Source organism: Balaenoptera physalus (assembly GCF_965194825.1).
Source record: "Balaenoptera physalus genome assembly, chromosome: 1".
In the NCBI taxonomy this organism is placed as follows: domain Eukaryota; kingdom Metazoa; phylum Chordata; class Mammalia; order Artiodactyla; family Balaenopteridae; genus Balaenoptera; species Balaenoptera physalus.
The window spans coordinates 167,746,418-167,766,779 of NC_138882.1; the positions used below are offsets into that span (position 1 = coordinate 167,746,418).

At 52.3% G+C, this 20,362-nt stretch overlaps 2 protein-coding genes across 6 annotated transcripts in view; one reads left to right on the forward strand and one right to left on the reverse strand.

Annotated features, from left to right (window-relative positions):
- Positions 1 to 1,080: 1,080 nt before the first annotated feature.
- On the reverse strand, positions 1,081 to 19,449 carry TFAP2E (transcription factor AP-2 epsilon). The gene is made up of 7 exons (XM_082416007.1): positions 18,970 to 19,449; positions 18,166 to 18,645; positions 17,525 to 17,576; positions 6,231 to 6,453; positions 4,748 to 4,866; positions 4,063 to 4,204; positions 1,081 to 2,258 (listed from the first exon to the last, which is right to left on the reverse strand). Exons 1-7 carry the CDS (start codon positions 18,994 to 18,996, stop codon positions 1,976 to 1,978), a joined length of 1,326 nt encoding a protein of 441 aa, XP_082272133.1. The 5' UTR covers positions 18,997 to 19,449; the 3' UTR covers positions 1,081 to 1,975.
- The window catches only part of KIAA0319L (KIAA0319 like), a 123,275-nt gene continuing 121,556 nt past the window's right edge, over positions 18,644 to 20,362 (forward strand). For all 5 annotated transcript variants that reach the window (XR_014251386.1, XR_014251387.1, XM_082415491.1 and 2 more), the window contains exon 1: positions 18,644 to 18,978. Coding sequence is in view for 3 of the 5 variants with exons in the window: in XM_082415491.1 (XP_082271617.1) it covers positions 18,971 to 18,978 (8 nt within the window). In the remaining 2 variants the exon portion in view is untranslated. The remainder of the gene's footprint in view (positions 18,979 to 20,362) is intronic.

Here is a 20,362-nt window from a genome sequence, read left to right on the forward strand (position 1 = left end):
TTTAGTATGAAGGTGTACCAGTGAAAACAGAGACCAGTTGGAAGACTATTGTAATAGTCTCGAGGACTAGGGTGGTAGCAGAGGAGATAGAAAAGGATGTGGACTTTCTGATGGATTGGGTGTAGGGAAAGAATCAAATATGACTCCCTAATTTCTGGCTTGAGCAACTGGGTCAAGAAGGTGGCGAGGTCAAGATTTGAGTACTTGAGTCAAGTACTCCATTTTGGACATAAATAGAAGAGAGAATTTCAGAGAAGAGCAAGTGGTCAGCCATGTCAAATGCTGCTAAGTCCAGAAAAAGGGCCTTTGGGTTTGACATGTGGCCATTGATGACCTTGCTGAGTGGATTTCCATAGGCTGGTAGGGATAGAAGACAGATTAAAGTGGTTGAGGAGTGAATTGAGGGTGGGTGAGGAAGTGGAGGTAGGGGTGTAGCAATCTTTTAAAAACTCTCCAACTGCAAAAGAAGTAAATGGGGAAAGGATTTATGTTTTGTAAGGTAAGAGATCATAGAATATGTGTCCTTTGGGGAACGATCTAGTATAGATGATTCAGTAGAGAGGGAGAGAATAAGGTGCAGGAAAGAAAAATGGCCTCAAGAATGAAATCCTCAAGGAGACAAAAGAGCTGGATTTGAATGAGCCAGATATACACACATAATCATCAGCAGCATTCATATTGACACACATACAGACCCACCACCAATGGTCATGTTAACACATCACACAGACCTAATAGCTGGACTGACACATTCACACACAGGCCCAGTGAGTCACAGTAATACACATACAGCCCCCCCCAGGATTCACTACACACACACACACACACACACACACACACACACACACACACACACACACACACACACACATACACGCCACACTGACAAGCCAGATAGACCCACCATCCGTACCCCCTCACACACAGGTGCCCACAGCCCACTCCGAGGTTTCCCCCTTATAGTCCCCCTACCACTCTACCCCCACCCCCAATTCCCAGGCCCTGCCTCTCCCCCTTGACCTTGCCCTCTTGGGAGGCAAATCCAGGCCTGGGCTGAAGAAGGACAGGGAGAGCTTCATATCCAATGAAAAGGTTTTATTAAGAGAATGAGAAAGCAATCTGAGAGTTGGGGAGGTACATAGACTGCAGGGTCAAGAGAAACAACAGCAAATACAAAATCCCAGCAACAACCTCAGGGTCCCTGACATCTTTCTTCCCTCCCGGCCCACCAACAGCCCTTTGCGAGCAAAAACACCCTCTCCATCCTGGTCCAGCTGGACATCTTGGTGCAGAGCAGAAGACATTGAAACAAGAGTCCTCAACTCATTGGGATAAATAAGTTGCACTGAACATTTTTAAACTTTAAATTACAACATAAATAAATAGGACAGACAGCAACAGGACTGACGCACAGCCTGGATTCAAGTTATCCAATTTGTGTTTATCTTCTCTGTTCCTTGAGGGCCCCTCCTGCCCACTTCTTTCCAAGAGTGGCAGGGGTCCAAAGAGCCCACTGGGGCCTCCCGCCAGCACCCCTTTTCTGGGGGTAGGAGATTCTGGGATGAAGGGCACCAACTCCTCAGTAGCACCTCTGGTTTGTTAGTTCCTGTCCTGCTGTTAGTAAAAACAGCAAGGCCTTGGCCTCTAGGAGCACCCATCACCCTAATGGGCACCCTAGCGAGCAGCGCTGGCCCAAGAATCAGGCTTTTCCATGCAATTTCCTGTCCAAGCCTTCCTGAGCAGTCAAGGGTCGGAACACTGCACACGCGAGGCAGACGCCTGGGCCCTTATCTACAAACCACCACAGAGGCCACCTCCCCTTACTCCAGCCCAGACCCCTAACTCATGGGTTTCTGGAGGAATGTTCTCTTTGTGGCCTGACTCCAACCCCACTTTTTAATCCTGTCAGGCCCACCCCCAGGAGCAGAGACCTCATTTCAGACCTTGGGAGCCCGGGATGGGGTGGGGGAAGCAGTTACTTCTGATGTTTGGCATCCTTCTCTGAAGCCTTGGTGTCACCATGCCCACTGCCTGCACTGCTTAGAAACATCTTGTCCAGCCCCTTGAGTGACTCCAGCAAGTAGTTCTGGAAGGCAGTGAGGGCAGCACAGATGGCAGGCCCGCCGAAGCCATGGGTGATGAGGCTAAAATGTGTCAGGCAGCTCTGCACTCCGGGCTCCAGGATGAGTGCTGGGCGGGTGTTCCCCAGCGGTGAACGGTCCTGCGCCATCAAGTCTGCAAACTCCTTGCAGATCTGCCTGGTGGGGGAAGGAGGGTCAGAGGTTAGAGGACAAAGGTCTGAGTCCAGGGAAGGACCCACCACATACTGGGTACTTTGTATACATTATATATATGATTGCTAACCCAATAGTCTACAAATGATGATCATACCCGTGTTAGAGAAAAGTAAACTAAGGTTCAGAGAAGTTAACTGATTTGCCCAATATCACACAGCTAATAAATAGCACATGCCAATACCCTACGATTTCTTTTTCTGTTGGTGTCCTGCCCACATTCCAAGTCCAGCTCAACTCCTACCTTATCCAGGAAACTTTCCTTGATTCCCTCTCCTACTGCCACCTCCACCCAAAACAGCCAGTGCTTCAAGAGGTTTGTCTATGAAATTTTTGGGGAACAATCCAGAATCTGCCTTAAATAACTGAAATAATAGCTAGCAGTGAACATGAATTGAGGCCTGGATGCTGTGCCAAGCACACTGTGTGTATCATCTCACTTAATCCTCACAACAAATCTATACTGTTATTATCATTCCCATCACATGGAAGAGGAAACTGGGTGGTTTCAGGCAGTTTAGATGACCTGCCCAAGTGACTAGGCTGGGATTTGAATCCATCTCCAGTTTGCAGCCATTATTCATTTCTCTGTGCATCCTGTATGTGGCTCAGGCAGGAGAATCACTTGTGTCTCACCTGTGCATCACCAAGGAACCTGGTCAGCATCTTAGACATGACTGGGACCCAGGAAGTGCTTGATGAGTTAGCTGATTAATGAGTGAGGTGAGCCCTGCCCTAAATACGTTTCTCCAGCTCCAATATGAGCAGCCTCAAAGGCCCCATGAGTCATGGCAGTCCCATGAGTCTGTGATTCCAATTCTGCCTAGGGGACTTGAGGAAACCTCGAAGGCGGGAGGATGGAGTTGTGATTTGAAGGACTGTGTTAGGTGGGGGACTGGATGGTGTTCTAAGCAGAAGAGCAAGCCCAAGGACAGGAGGGCAGGAGAGAGCAAGTGGGTCAGCTGGAGTGGGTGGAGTTTGTGCAGACCAGATTATGGGGGCCCTCAAAGGAGTCTGACTTAATAGAATGGTGGTTTTCAAACCCGCCCCCGTGTCTGTCTCTTCTTGCAATGGGACCCTTTCTAAAAACTAAATCTTAATGGAACACGAGTTCATTAAACAGGCCCTGCGGCATCCCTACAGAACCTAGTTTGAAAATCAATTGCAGTAGCAGTGGGAGCCATTGAAGGCTCTTGGGTAGGGATCAGTGCATGTGCAGGGAGGCTAGGGGAACAGAGGGGCGCTGGGGTGAACGTCCAGGAGTGAGACTGGGGAGACCAGAGTTGAGGTGGCATGAAAGTGGTGGTGAGGGAGGCATCAGTGAGACTTGCAGAGGGGTCAGGTGTGAAGTAAGGACAAAGGGGGGTCAACCCAGGGGTCTGGGTGGGTGTTGGTGCCCTGATGGAGGTCACTGGAGCAGAGGGGCTGATTGGCAAGGCTCAGGCAGGGGGAGCAAGGCCAGAGAACCTCAGACCCATGACGGGACTGGGGCTGGTGGTGCCCACACATGGACTTATGTAAGCCTGTCTGTGACACTGTGCTGATGTATAGAACCCAGATATGTTCACATGTATCCATGTGTGCCCTTTCACGTGCACAGCATGGAGCCTAGGTGTGCCTGTGTGCAGTGCCGCATGTACCATGTGTACATCACATGTACACGAGTGGTATCCATTGTGCCCATGCTTGGTGTCTGTGTCTGTGCATTGCACCAACATGTGCCTGTACACGGCACCCATGACAGCCAGTGCATGGCGCCCTCACTCACTTGGCGGCCAGCAGCATGCTCTTGCGGCTGTGCAGTTCCCCAGGGTCAGCATGCTGGCGGCACAGGTACTCGGCAGCTGCCTTGGCTGGGAACTCGGTCTCACAGACGTAGCCAAAGTCTCGGGCCAGGTGTACAGCCTCTCCTAGGAGGGAGGGGAGGCAGAGAGATGAGCCGTGACTACAGCCAGGTGTACCTTTGAGCCTGGAGCACGGCCTTGACCCTTCAACCCCTGACCGGCGCCATCCTGCTTCTATATATATCTTCTCTTGATTCCCCCTCAGCTCTAGACGCAACCCCGCTGCCCTCCCTTGGGGCTACCTCAGATGGGCTCTGCGCTCAGGGGTGGGAGCTGAGCCCACCAGTTGTCCCAGAGCCTGAACTCAAGATGATCGAGCTGAGAGTCACCAGCCTCCAAGGAAGGGACTCTGACCCCCTCATCTCTTCACCACATCCAAACACTGGCCACTCTTCCCCCCATACACACACACACACACACACGCTCTCTACTGCACCAGCACATGCACATGTGTGCTTGCATATACACTTAAAGACTGTACACATATATCACACACACCCCTTACTTATACATGGTGCACAGAGAACACACACGACTAAACACACCCTCCTGCATTAGAGACAGCCACACACAGTCACACTGGATGACACAGGTCCCCTCAGGCCTCACCCTCTACTAGTGAAGTCAGCAGTGTCACATTGGCGGCCTTGCGACGACCAGCTGGCAAGTTGAGCCCAATCTTCTCCAGCCGTTCCCGCAGGCACCGGCCCCCATTCTTGGACTTGGCCCTTGCCATGCACACAGAAAGACAGACACACACTATGAAGACAAGATGAAGCATGTATGCTAAGTGACCCAACAGGGCCTTGCTGCCTCCACCAACCCTGCTGAGGCTTGGGTCTGGCCCTGGGGACACTCTGGGGTCTCTATTTACCTGATCCCAATCTCCTCCTAATCTCACTGGTTTTGCAGCCAAGACGGGAATGGGGGGGCCTAGCACGCAGCTCCAGGAACCCCTCACTTCTCCCTAATCCTCTCAATAACAGGGACAGCCCAAGGTGGGGCAGGATGGACCAGCATCTTAGGGTCCTTTTTCCCACCTGAGCACACCAACACAGCTACCCAGGGACACACAGGGAAACACACACACATGGGGAGACACTGTTACACAGCTGCCCAGGGGCACATAGACACATACACAGATGAACACACACTGAGGGCCAAGAATAGAGACACACACACCAATAGAGACAGACACACAGACTCAAACACCCAGGGACACAGTCAGAGACACATGTTCACACCAAGTCAGGATCCCAGGGACATTTGTACAGACATTCACGGACTCATACAAGCTGCTCTGGGATGCTCAAAGAGACCAGGAATAAGGAGATACTCCCACACCTGCACAGATGCAGCCCCACACAAAGGTAGACAGGTAAACACACATATATCTAGCTCCACGTGCGCATGCAGTCACACACACACACAACATACACACTCACACAGAGTAGAACACTGTAACCAACACATCTCACTAAAGGTAACACAGGAAACTCACACTCACGGAAACATATACTCCTGGCCACTCCTACACCACATATACACACACATGCACACATGCATACACACAAACACTATCCTCAAACATATCAAAGCTCATAGCCCTGAAGCAGAAATACCCTACCCAGGCACAAGGACATGCACAGAGAGAGACAGACACAACTATGAAGACAAACCATGGACCCCATGCTCCCCACCCCAAAACACACGCATCAGAGAGGCCTATACTGACACAGGGAATGGGCCTTAGGTCCTGGGGCTCCTCTTCCTGAGGGATGGGGTGAAGATGGCACTCTCCCTTCCCCAGACCCAGCCTTGTCCGTCGTGTCCAGTGTGGGTGAGTCCTCCATCCCTTCTCTGTACCCAGGGCTCCTCTCTACCCCCGACCCCCAAGCCCACAGACCCATGGGAGCTGCTGAAGACCTAGGCCTGCCCAGAGAGCATGCACAATTCCCCAGGGAGACTGAGGTGGAGATGACCCTGTGGCCTGGGGTGGGGCCGGCCCCTCTCCGATCCCCTGAGAAAGTCTGAAACGACCACACATTTTAGCTTTGGCACTGTGCACGAAGTTGTGGGCTGGCCTTCCTACCTGCGAAGGACACCACCCAGGAGAGAGGCATTGAGGCACTCGGGAGGTGAGAGTCGCCGCTGGACCTCCCCCACTGTCACCTTGTACTTGGACGTCGAGCTGAGCAGAGAGAGCCGGCCTGGCACGGAGCAGAAGACCTCACTGGGGTTCGTGATGCCGCCAACCAAGCTGTCTTTGGCCAATGAGAGGGCCGAAAGGCTGCTGGCTTTGGAGGGGATGGGGACTGTGAAGCAGAAGCAAGAGCAAGGGAGAGAGAGACAACACTGAGCCAGGGGCCACCGGACACGGGCACTAGCCAGCTGTGGCATGAGCGCATTGCTGAAGCACCAGCTGTGTGCTGGGCCCCGTGCTAGCATGCTGTGCACACACAGCTGCATCTGTATGTCCCAGCACCTTTCGGAAGGAGGTTCTACTATCCCTGCTCTACAAGGGAAGAGACTGAAGCACAATGAGGTTAACGTGACTCACTCTAGCTCACTCAGCTAATGGGTGGTAGACATTAAACGCAAAGTTCTCTGGCTCTTGAACTCCTGTTTTTTCACTGAGTCAGGCTGGTTCCCTGTTAAAACTCAAACAGCTTCAGCAGTCTTGGAGTTTTGCCATGTGTAATCAGAGAGGGAGTTGGAAATAAGGAAATGGAGTATGAGCTGGAGGCAGGATTCCTGGGTCACCGCAGCAGAGCCCAACCAGATTTGCGCAATCACAAGCAATCCCTGATTACCCCCGCTCACTTGTGATCCCCATGTCTCACCCACAACCCCAGATCCCTAGGGGCCTTGGACTCCCACATCCCAGGGACAGGGAGGTTATGGCCCCATTAGGCCTCCAGCCCTGGCCCCTTTCCTGCCAAGTCTCTCTGGGATGGATGCTCAAGGAGACCAAGAATGAAGAGACACACCCTATCACCCCCTCCCCCAAATGCTCTCTAATTATCTACTAATATCTATGAAGGACAGGGAAGGAAATCTGAGTTTATTTTTTAACACCCATTTGGACACTCCTGGCTCTAAAGAAAGTTCTTCCTGCAGTCTAACCTCCATTCTCCTGCTAAGCCTCAGGGGGAAGGGAGAATGACTGAGGCACTTGCTTCCCCTTGGGCTTCTCTTCTTTCAAGGAAGTGAGAGCCTTGGTAGAAAAGGCAGGCCTTGTGTGTTTGGGGAGGGGGATCAAGTGGGGAGCCTGAGGCCAATAGTCACTGAGCACTCACCATACAGATAACCTCACTGAATCCTCAGAACAACCCACCATGGGGCTATGTTTATTATTCCCATTTTACAGATGAGGAGACTGAAGCCCAGAGAGGTGAAGGAATGTGCCTGAGATCACACAGCTGGTAGACTTAGTACCAGTAGCAAGCCCTGGACTATGGTCTCAAAGGCAGCACTTGGCCCTCCAGTCATTTGGCAAATATTTGCTGAGCACCTGTGTGCCAGGAACTGTGCTAAGCCTTGGGAAGGCAGAGGTAAGCAAGGCTGGCCCAGTCCCTGGCCTGGCAGAGCCCCTCCAGCTTTTCCCTCTCTGGATGCACATTCAAACCCTCCATCCCATCGCCCAGCCAGAAACCGCAGTGAGGCCCTCCACACTGCCCTCTCCCACCACATCCCATCCATCACCACGTAGTAGGGCTTTCTTTTCTCCGCGTGCCCTGGATGCAGCCACTTCTCCAGGTGTACTGGGACGCTCACTCATTTCCCACCTGAATTTCTGCACAGCCCCTGCTCCAGAGGGATCTTTCTGAAACACCCATCACTCCCCAGCCTAGAACCCGTCAGTGCCTGAGAATTAAATTCCAGCTCCACAGCTGAGCAGAATGATGCTGCCTGTCCTTCAGTGAGTGCCAACTATATACCAAGTGCTTCACAGTAACAGCTCTGTGGAGATGCTATTTTCTGTCCCCATTTCAAGATGAAGAAACTAAAAGTTCAAAGAAGTTAAGATAGTACAGCAATAAGGAGCAGACATGGGTCTTGACCTCTGACAATGGACTTTAAAGTTCACATTCTTAACTGTCATAGTGCCCTCCTTCACCCTCCTTTGTGGTCCGGCCCTGCCTACCCCTTTTGCCAGGTCCTCCATCTGCCGTTTAGGCTCTCGACCCACACTGACCAATACAAATATACTGTAAGGCACATATATAAATTTATATTTTCTGGTAGCCCTATTTTTAAAAAGAAACATGTTAATACCAATTTTAATATATTTTATTTACCGCATATATAAGAATATTATCGGGACTTCCCTGGTGGTACAGTGGTTAAGAATACACCTGCCCATGCAGGGGACACGGGTTCGAGCCCTGGTCCGGGAAGATCCCACATGCCGCGGAGCAACTAAGCCACAACTACTAAGCCTGCACTCTAGAGCCTGCGAGCCACAACTACTGAAACCCATGCTCCTAGAGCCCATGCTCCACAACAAGAGAAGCCACCGCAATGAGAAGCCCGGGCACCACAACGAAGAGTAGCGCCCGCTCACTGCAACTACGGAAAGCCCACGTGCAGCAACAAAGACCCAACACAGCCAAAAAAAAAAAGAATAAAAATTTTAAAAATGTTAAAAATAAATAAAAAATAAAAATATTATCACTGAAACATACAATCGATATTTTAAAAATTATTAATGAGCTATTTTTTTTTTAATTTATTTTATTTTTGGCTGCGTTGGGTCTTCATTGATGCTCGTGGGCTTTTCTCTGGTTGTGGCGAGCGGGGGCTACTCTTCATTGCAGTGCGCGGGCTTCTCATTGCAGTGGCTCCTCCGGACTCCAGGTGCGCGGGCTTCAGTTGTTGTGGCTCGTGGGCTCTAGAGCGCAGGTTCAGTAGTTGTGGTGCATGGGCTTAGTTGCTCCGCAGCATGTGGGATCTTCCCGGACCAGGGCTTGAACCCATGCCCCACGCATTGGCAGGCGGATTCTCAACCACTGCGGCACCAGGGAATCCCTTAATGAGCTATTTTACATTCTTTTCTTGTACTTGGTCTTCAAAATTCAACACGTATTTTACACTTATAGCCCATCCTAATTCGGACTAGCCACATTTCAAGTGCTCAATAGCCACACGTGGCCTGTGGCTCCCACAGTGGACAGCACAGTTCTAGACTTCAAAGGGGGGAGCACAGGAGTTAACATAAGTAAGTGAGATGTGGGAGACCTGCTACTTGGCCGAGTGTTACCATGCAGGATACACCAACATTGCCGTAACTCTTGGTTTGTTTGTTTTTCGTTTCTGTTTTTGCTGGTGAGACAAGGATTTGAGATTTCTAGGTGAAATCTCTGGATTTTTACTTTATTATTATTTTATTACTATTATTTTTTGGCCACACTGTGCAGCTTGTGGGATCTTAGTTCCCCGACCAGGGATTGAACCCATGTACCCTGCAATGGAAGCATCCTAACCACTGGACTGCCAGGGAAGTCCCTGGATTTTTAAACATTGGCAACTGATTCAAAAATTTAAAAACCCAGGACAGGTCAAATGGAACGTGTGAAGCACCACTTGGGATGCGGGACGACTAGCTCACCAGTGTGTGGGCTCTTTAAGCCCCGCAGAACTGCTAGCTGTCTGTCTCAGGCGCCCTTCTCCATTTTACTAAGCAGGGCCTCTTCCTTCTCAAGCCTCAGTCCGGGCACCACCCCCAATGCAAAGCTTCCTAAGCTCTCACCCTCTGCTCCTTTTCACCCTCTGTCGCTGTCCTTACCACACTGAACCTCATGTCTGCTTCCTCCTCTGTCTCCCCCACCAACTGGGAGTGCCTGAGAGCAGGGTCTTGGCACAAGGTGGTGTCAGTGAATGTGGAATAAATGAGTGAAGCAAGGGCCCTTGAAACGTGGAATGGTAGAAAGAGTGAAGGCTCACAGCCAATATATGCACGGGGTGGGGGTGGGGGAGGGTGGGTAGGGGAACCTCATTCCTTTTTTAGCAATTGATGGTAAAACTGCCCTTCCTCCCTGGGTCGTCCCTATTCAGGCACCAGCGAAGGGTCAACAGGTCGTGGATGGGGCTGAGTGGGAGAAGTGGAGAGGTGGGGGGAGGTGGAGAGAGTAGCAGCACACACCCTACCCCAGGCAAGTTCGCTGTCCCCAGAGCAGGGCCAAAACTAGGGTGAGGCAGGTGAGGTGCTTGTCTTGGGTGCAAAATTTAAGGAGGCACCAAAAAACTCAGCAATCAAGACAAACAGTATTTTAATGCAATATTTTTAAAAGTAAAAATTTAATGTGAAAATCCACGGTGACACAATATCACAAATTTACATAGAAGCAGGCTCTGATCCTGCTCTTGCACGACCCTGCCTCACTCCCCTTATCCTAATCCCAGCCTCCGCCCCAGAGTGAAGAGCAAGAATGTCCTGACCCAACAGACACGCTGACACTGGACACGCAATAGCAGCCATGCCCCCCACCCCCACCCAGTGTCTCCCGGGCCCGTGCACGGGCTCCCTCATCACCTGTGTCCCTCTGCCTTGAGGGGACTTTCTGGGGTGATGGAACTATTCTCTAATATATTTCATATCTTGACTATATGTTTACATTTGTCAAAATTCATAGAAATGCACATCTAAAAAGGGTGAACTGTACTATATGTAAATTATACCTCAAGCTCGACTTAAAAAACTAAAACTATGAATTAATAAATTAACAAGAAGGGCAAAGTGACTGTCCTCTCTCCCATGACTCCTAGCCAGAGGGAATGGTCAGAGGAACAGAAAATTCTTCTCTCCCCCAGCAGCCTCCTCTATCCAGCTTTTATTAAAATCTGGGGACACCTGAGGCCAGGCACTGTGAGAGGGGAGAGAGATCAAAGCTGGGTGAAGCTGTTGGTGCATGTACAAACAGGGACATATGTGAGCACACGTGTTACACAAACGTCTATACATAAAAACTACATGCCCTGCCATAGAGCACTGAGGGTGAGACTGTGCGTATGCACACTTACTCAACAACAAATACTGAGCCCCAGCTACAGACACATAGGCTCTGCCTGACTGTTGCAAGAATGTGGCAACGCGCGTAAGGATATCTGCAAGTGCTTTTGCTCCTGTTGATATATTTAAACATAGAGTATATGCCAGATTTATGCAAACATAGGTGCGGCTAATGTAGCACATGACAGGTGGACATGTGTTTGCGTATATGAATTACAGACTTTGTTACTTTCCCCACTTGTCTGTACCCTTTTCCTCAGAGCCTCTTCCTTCAAAAATGACAGAGGTTTGGAGGCCAGGGTTAGGGAAGCAGGTAGCCTGGGACAGGAGCAGTCATGAAGGTGGGAATTAACTAGCGCAGATTGCAAAGCAGGGACCGGTGTTTGTCTCCCACACCACAGTGAGTCCTAAAGCTGAAGTGGTCTACCCATGGTGTCCCCCTGGTCATGAACACAGAAGCCATTCACATGTACACACTCCTACAGACATAGGATTGTCCTACCGACAGAGCTCCTAGTTAGCCAATCTATCAGACAAGACTCTCACACACACACAAGTCTACACACTCTGTCCACAGGTGGTACATATGGTCTGACCACTGATTCTGGGGAGTGTGCAATAGACTCTGTTGGAAAGTTGGTTAAAATTGCAAGTCTTTCTAGAAGAAAATACAGGAGAAAAATCTTTATGACCTTGGGTTAGGCAAAGAGTTCCTAATATAACACCAAAAGCATGATCCATAAAAGAAAATAATGATAAACTGGATTTCATCAAAATCAAAAACTTTTGCACCTGAAAAGACACTATTAAGAAAATGAAAACACAAACCATAGACTTGAAGAAAATATTTCCAAATCCTGTATCTTATCAGGGATGTGTATCCAGAATACATAAAGAATACATAAAGAATTCTTATAATTCAATAGTAAGATATACAACCCAATTAGAAAATGTTCAAAATATGTGAGTAGACATTTCACTTAAAATGATATATGAATGGCTAGTAAGCACATGGAAAAGTGCTCAACATCTTCGGTCATTAGGGAAATGCACATTAAAAGGATACTGAGGTACCATCAGGAAGGCTATAATCAAAAAGACAGACATATCAAGTGCAGATGACAATGTGGAGAAACTGGAAGTCTCACACTTTCTTGGTGGGAATGTAAAACAGTACAGCCACTTTAGAAAACAGCTTGGGAGTTTCTTTAAAAAATTAAAGACAAACTTACCATAAAATCCAGACATTCCACTCCTAGGAGTTCAAGAGCGGTGAAAACATTATGTCCACACAAAGACATGTGTGTAAATGATCATAGCAGCATTATTTATCCTAGCCAAAAAGTGGAAACAACCCCAGTGTCCATCAACTGATGAATGAATAAACAAAATGTGTTACATCCACATGATGGAGTACTACTAACCAATTAAAAAGGAGTGACCTACTGATACAGCCTACAACACAGATGAACCTCAAAAACATTATAAGTACAAGAAGCTAGATGCAAAAGTCAGCATATTTATATGTTCCATTTATATAACATGTCCAGTATGTGCAAACATGTAGACAGAAAGCAGATCAGTGGTTGCCTAAGGGCTGGAGTGGGAATTATTTACAATTGGGAATGGAGGAATTTTGGAGGGTGTTAGAAATGTCTTAAAACAGACTGTGGTGGGCTTCCCTGGTGGCGCAGTGGTTGAGAATCTGCCTGCCAATGCAGGGGACACGGGTTTGAGCCCTGGTCTGGGAAGCTCCCACGTGCCGCGGAGCAGCTAGGCCCGTGAGCCACAATTACTGAGCCTGCGCGTCTGGAGCCTGTGCTCCACAACAAGAGAGGCCGCGATAATGAGAGGCCCGCGCACCGCGATGAAGAGTGGCCCCCACTTGCCGCAACTAGAGAAAGCCCTCGCACAGAAACGAAGACCCAACACAGCCATAGATAAATAAATTAAGAAAGAAAGAATCCTGGTCAAAAAAGGTGATGATTTAAAAAAAAAAAAAAAAAAAGAAATTGTAAGAGGCTATAAATACTTGTTGATTTAAAAAATAATAATAAATAAATAAATAAATTTATTAAAAAAAAAAACAGACTGTGGTAATGGTTACACAACTCTATAAATTTACTAAAAATCATCGAACTGTACTCTTCCAATGGGTGAATTTCAGGTATGTACACTTTACTTCAGTCAATCAGTTAAAGAAATGAAGTTCCAGGGCCATAATTCCAGGGATTCTCATTCAGTAGATGTGAAATGGTGTCCAGGAAATCTGCATTTTTTAACAAGCACCCCTGGGGATTTGATGCATGTGGTCCCTTAGATCACACTTAAGGTACCACTGGTCCAAAGCCTGGGGGGAAGGGGCAGCAGGAGGAAGGCAGACAGGAGGGGTCGTGACCCTCCTCCCAGCCCACTTGAGTCCCCTCATCTCCCCAGTGGGACCTGCTGGTTAAGTTTCCTTCTCACCAACTGCTAGAGGGTTTCTTTTATTTTTTTAATTGAGGTATAGTTGATGTACAATATTATATAAGTTCCAAGTGTACAACATAATGATTGACAATTTTTAAAGATATATTCCACTTATAGTTATTATAAAATAATGGCTATGTTCCCTGTGTTGTACAATATATCCTTGAAGCTTATTTACTTTATACATAGTAAGTTTGTACCTCTTAATCCCCTACTCCTATCTTCCCCCTCCCCTCTTCCCTCTCCCCTAGAGGGTTTCTTTTAAATATAACTGCTACGGTTCACTGCCCTGCTCTATGGTGCCCTCAGGTACAGTCCACAGTCTATCTGCATGGGCACCGGTTTTTTAGTCTCATTCTGGGGCCAACGGTAGCCTGGGAGGCAAGTGAGGCAGGGCTGTAGAAGTGCAGGGTCAGATTCCGTCTTTACGTAAAATTTTGATATTTCGTTTATTGTGGATATTTTTTGCATTAAAAAATCTTAAACATATTGCACTAAGATGTATTATTTATCTTGATTACTGAGCTTTTAGGCGCCCTCCTAAATCTTGCCTCAAGTGAGTTCCTCACTTACCTCACCCCAGTCCTGGCCCTGCTTGTAGATTCACCTGGAATCCCAGAAACTCCCCATCTCCCTTTTCTTTCCTCAGATCCAGGGAGAGCAGAGAATTTACATCATCCCCTGTCCTGAGACTGGACAACAGAGCCCAGCAGAGAGGGATTCCCCACCCCCAATTAGGCAACTACCTCCTCTCTTCGGAGGAAAGGAGGACTATCTCAATTCTCATCCCCAAACCACTCCCCTCCAGCTGTGACTGTATAGCCTGAAACCCACGGAGATTTTTAACCTTTTTAAACCTGTCTGGCCTTCCAAAGAGAGGGCATACGCACGTGCTGTTCCTAATGGAGTGAAAGTAGCTCGGCCCTTTGTACACCCCCTCTCCAAATGCACTCAGACTTCAAAACCGTTCATTCAACAAATCTCCTGAGCACCTACTGAGCCCCCTGCTGTCTCTCCTTCAGGAAGCCTCCCAAGTTCAGGCACTCACTGCTTCTCTTCTGAGCTCCTACTACAAGGTATACAGACCCTGTTCACTGCCTTTCTTGGCTGGGAAATATTCCTGTCCATGTCTGTCTCTCAGGCCAGTCCCGCCTGCTTTCTGTGCCCCTAGGACAGGTCACAAAACTGAAAGTGACAAACGTGGGCAGAAAACTGAGGGCTCCCCACTTCCCTTCGGGTCAGCCTCAGCCCCATCTGCCATCCTTGCCCCACGCAACCCTGGCTACGACGGGCTGCCGACCTGGAAGTGTGTGGTGGGGCGGGGACTTCGCCTCCCCTCCCCTGCGTGGAGTAGTGAAGATTTTACAACCTCCCTGGACGCACTGTCGAAGTCGAGACCCGAGGCCTCCCTGCGGTAGCAAGGCTGCTTCTGGTGCAGGGCTGGGGCCGCCTCCCTTTCACAACCTAGGACTCCAATCGCCCGTGACACAGCTGCCCCTCCCGCCAGGGCCGGGAGGAGTTGGAGGAATGAATCCTTTGCTTCAGCTAGCCAAGAACGACCTTCTATAATTCCAGGGCCCGGGTCTGAGTGGGATGGTCTTCCACCGCCCCTGGTAGGTGCCAGAGGACTTCAGGACTTGACCGGGGCTCCCGATGCCTTCAGAAGGGCCTGAGGGCGAAGAAGGACGCTAATCAACTGCGCCCGAGTGGCTGGCGGCGTGGCCGGAGTTCCGCAGCGACTGCGGAGGGCCCGAACGAAAATTACCCGCCGCGTGGGGCGTGGAGGCTCCAGGGCGCAGGGCTCCAACCGGGCCACCTGCTTAGCCACAGCTGGGTCCCCCGCCCACGCACCCCGCCCCGAGGTCCCGACCTCGCAGATTGGCTCTGCCGCAATGACCCTCTCTCCTCAAAGGCTCGCCACTCCAGCCGAAGGACAAGCTCGAGACTCAGGAACCAGCCTCTTCCTTCCGTTGGGAGCCCCGGCTCTCGCCCCTCCCCTTTTGCTGCATTGCTCCGGGCTGTGACTCGACGTCCGGGTTGGGGCCCCCAGGGCGCAGTCCCCAGCTCAGGTCGCCAGGCTCCACTGGGCCACCGACGGGCTGACACTGGTGTCCGGCCGGTGTGCGCGCCCGCGTCGGCGACATCCCGAACAGCACCAGCGCCCACGTCCACCCCCCACCCGCCGGAGCCCGTGGGCAGCACTCGGGACAGTCCAGGCTGCACTCACTGTGTTCTTTGGGGATCCCGGCGCACCCCTAGGACCCGGGATTTATGAAAGCTGATGTCCTTTGAGAGAAACTAACTCGAGGCAATTTTGGTTCCTTCTTGGTAGCCAGTCTTTTGTCCTGGCTCTGGCCAGGGGATTGGGGTTTAAGGTACTCAGAGCCCCACCTGATCCTTCTACCCTCCCCCAGGGCAGAAATCCCCAAGCTCCTTCCCAAAATGCAAGGTCCTGGCCTCCCGGAGGGAGTCAGTGAGCCCGAGCCCCCGTAGCCTGCGGAGCCAGGGCAGGAGTCAGAACTGGGGATCAAGACCATGATTGAATCTCCAGGTGGAAAGCACAGCGGCAGGCTCTTGCCGCTGCAGACCGAGCTCTCCCGTCGGGTTCAAAAAAATCCACTAAAGCAAGGCAGCGGCCGCCAGCAAGGAGCTGGCTCTGAGTGTACACCTCTGCCCGGACTGCAGGCAGCCTCCCCCAACCCCCAGCTCCAGGTAACAGCCCCAATACCTGGAGCCCCCTTCTCCCAAGTTCTGGGAGGCCTGTCTCCTCATCTTCCGCACACGTACACCAGGTGGTCCAGCTAACTCCCAGCCCCAGGTAACTCAGCCTCAACTCCTGAAATCCAGCTCCCCCCAACCCCTCCCCGGGACTCAAGGAGGGCAAACAGAGCCCAGGCTTGAATTCACTCGTTTGAAAAACAACTTGAGCCAATCCCGGGGGGAGCAGTGCCTGCCCCAGGTACAGCAGGCTTGTCTGTGCCTCCATATTCCTCTCTGCACCTGCCCCAAATTTATCACTGGGCCTCTCTGAATCTCTGTCTTTCTCACCTTTCCCTGTCACAGTCAGAACTCAAGCCCGAAAATCCACTGGAGGGCACATCTCAAACCCCTAGCTTTTCCAAGGGCAGAGAGACACAAACATCCTGAAAATACACAGGGAGCAACCCTACATGCTTAAAGATCTTCAGTGCCGAAGAACAAATTCTGGGATACAACAGGGACCCTGACCCCCATACACATGGAAATTACACCAACATAACAGACACTCGTCACACACTCACAGCAAGAGACACCAAGAAATACTAGGAAAGCAACATATAGACATGTACAGGATCCCAAACTCACATAGACACCAACACCCAGGCCCTGACCGTCCTGCACACAGCCCGACACATAGTCCTAAACTGCTAAAAGAGGGGGAATCCTCAAGGCCCCCCAAGGTCCTGCTAGGAAGGGAGGGGCAGAAAGCACCAGACAGGCTAGGAAATGGTAAGGCTTGGTAAAGTGGAAATCATTTAACGACATCCATGGGAATAGCACTCCCATTAACACCTCTTAGGAAACAGAGAAGTGGTTTAACTCGTTTTGCAAATTAACTCTAGATCCAAAAGAGTGCCCTCACCTTGGTGGGGAAAGGCCAGGCCAGCCAAGTGAGTGTGGTGGGGCTCCCGCCCACCTCAGACTGCCGGCTCTGGGGCCAACTCACCAACCACCGCAGCTGCCCAAGCTCTGGCCAGGCCTGCAGCCTCCGCAGCCCCTCCACTGGGCCGTAAAGAGTGACCGGTGGCCACTGAGCTTGGCGACGCACAGGAGGGACACGCCACAGGGGAAGAAACTGGGTCTGTGTGCTGGGGCCTGCACCATCTCGCCCGGTTCTGCCCTGGCAGATGCACGCCATTCCTTACCTTTCTTGATCACAGACTGGTCCAGGAGGCTCATTCCCGGCTCGTCCATGGCCTGCAAATAGGACAGGGTGGTGGTAAGGACGCTTGTAGATCTAGTCTCCTTTCGCTTCCCAAGCCCCTGCTGTCCCCGCTCCCTGTCCTGTCTGCTTCACCCAACGCGCACCACCCGTCGCCTGCGGCCGGCGACGGGCGGGACCAGGATTCACCGGCGCTCCACCATTTGCGGCTGAGTTGGAGCCCTGGGTGCCTCGCCATGCCGTGCAAAAAGGGCATTTTTGAACCTTAGACAGGCAACTCCTCCACTTCGCTTCGCTCCAGGCACAGGCTTCTCCAGTAGACCACGACTGGGCATAGGTACCCTACGTTGCCCAGCGGAGAGAGACAGAAGTGGTTCAGCCCCTGCCCATTTACTCGGCGAAGGGTTGCCGCCATCCAGGCACCTGCTCACGGACTCAGTGCCAGGCCGCCCGAAAGGCCAGGCAGCGTCTAACTCAGGACGTGGGACGCATCCTGGGAGTCACGAGCAAGAAGTGGCAGGCTGGGAGAAAAGTTGGGTTCCTGCATTGGTCACTCTTTGCCTCCAGCCAGGTCCTAAGTCACCGCAGCGGATGCTGGCCCATCCCGGACCCTTCGGGCCTCACCTGCAGGTCCTCCAGGCCCGGCGGCACCGCCAGCCCGGGAAGGCCGAGGGGCGCGTCGGCCAGGCCGTGCGCGCCGTCGGCCAGGCCGTGCAGGAGCCGCGGCACAGCGGCGGCGTAGTCGCGGCGCGGGTCGAGGCCCAGGGCGCGGACGGGCGGCGCCAGCAGGACGGGCGGCTCTTCGTGGGCGCGGGCGGCGGCGCGGGGCGCGGCCCAGGCAGCCTGCGGAGGCTGCGGCTGTGCCAGGGGCGCCAGGCCACCGTACGGGTCCCCGGCCAGGTGGGGAAAGGCGGCGGCGGCGTCGGACGCCTGGCCGTAGGGCAGTGGCGGCTGCGGGTAGGGCGGCGGGAAGTAGGGCGGCTGGAAGTCAGCGGCGGCGGCGGTCGGCGTGTGGCAGAGCTGCGGCGCCGGCCCGTAGGCCGCCTGGGGCAGCGACGACAGGCGGGCCCCGCTAGCCGCTGGGCCCAGCCCGTCGGGGCGCTCCTGGGGAAGAAGAGGGGCGCGTTAGGCGACCCATCGGCAGCTGAAAGGACCCAGCCCGAAAGGACCCTCCGCAGCTCCCGAGGGGCCAGCTGCCGTCCTGCCCGCTTCCCGGGGCCCGAGGTCTATCTCTGAATGACCCGTGGGCGCGGGAGCCTTGGGCTGGGGACAGCGGTCTCCGGCGCGCAAAGTTCTCAGCGGGCGGAGTCGCCGTGGCCCCCTCCCTCCGAAATTTCGTTGGAGGAGGAGGTTCGGAAGGTTCAGCACTCAGGCTCCCGGATCCCCGGCCCGGTACGCCCCGGTGTCACCGGGCCCGAGACTACTCACCATGGCAGAGTAAGTGTGCACCAGCATGGGGCGGGCAGCGCGGGGCGCGAGGCGTGGCGGCGGCGGAGCCCTCGCCCGACGGCGAGCTCTGCGGGAAGAGGTGCTGGGAGCCTGCACGGCCCGCGGGGGGTCACTTTGCGGTGGCGGGGTGCAACCCAGCCCCGAGCCCAACAGGCATCGGGTCCTCAGCAGTGGGCGCCCCTGGGCGGGTCCATGGGGGCGGGATGTGGGCCGGACGGGCGCTGATCGCACTTGGAAAAGTCGGTCAATGGGCGCCCAGCGCCCGCCCTTCTTCCTCTGAACGCAGCTTGCTCCATGCACTCCAGTTATAGTGGCGGGGGCGCGCCGGGCCTCCGGGGGCGCGCATTAAAGAGACACGCTAGGGCCGCTTTCTCCCAGCTCTCCAGCGACAGCCCAAGAGGAGGCGTGGCTTTGGCGCAACCCCCTGGGAAGGATATAGGGTTGTGATTCCAACCTGCGCTGGTCTGATCGCTTTCTAGGCTCGAAGCTCCGAGTCACCTTGAAACAGAGAAGGATTCGAGGCTGGGACATAGGGCCCTAGTTTGCTCTCGGCTCTATTGCACCTTTGCCTTTGAGCAAAGCACTACTCCTCCTCGGCCTCAGCTTCCCGTCTGTAAAATGGGTATCAGTCCTTTCTCTAACCGCCTCACTGGACTATGGATGAGGTGGGCAGTCTTGAAGGTGGAAGAAGTTTGCGAGCTGCAGACTCAAGCCTGCTGGCTCATGTGCACACATATGTCAGTACCTGTGTGTGTGTGTGTGTGTGTGTGTGTGTGTGAGTTGGGGGCCATCACAGCCTCTCTGCACGTTTCTGGATCAAAGCCCCTCTGAGGGTGCTTACTTCACTCAGGCTTCCCCCAGCTGGTAACTCCCACTGCCAAGCCAAGGTCTGAGGAAGTTGGAGACACAAACTGGCCCGACAGAGAGAGTTGCCTGACACTGGGGTTGGGCATCATGAGTTCCACCTGAGAAGGGCTCAAGATATTTCTGAAGCCATGAGGGCCTGGACTAACTGAGTGTGGGCTGGTCTATACCCAGAGGATGTTGAGTGAAGCTGTGTGTAACTGACATCATGTGGACCGTGTGCTATCATCACACTAATACGCACAGGCTGTGTGTTTGTGTGTTACCATGGCAGGCACTGGCTGGCTCTCAAGCATGTTCCACTTCCTGCAGTCACTCTATCTTTCCTTCAAAACCCAACCCTCCCTTCCTAAGGAACAGGGACAAGGATTACAGAAAGGGAAATGAGAGGAATGCTAAGGGGAATGGGAATTAAGAAAGCAGATGGAAGGTGCTAAAAAAAAGTAATAAAAATTAAAATTAAAAAAAGGAAGAGGCTCAGACCAGGGCAGAGTAGAAATAATCACAG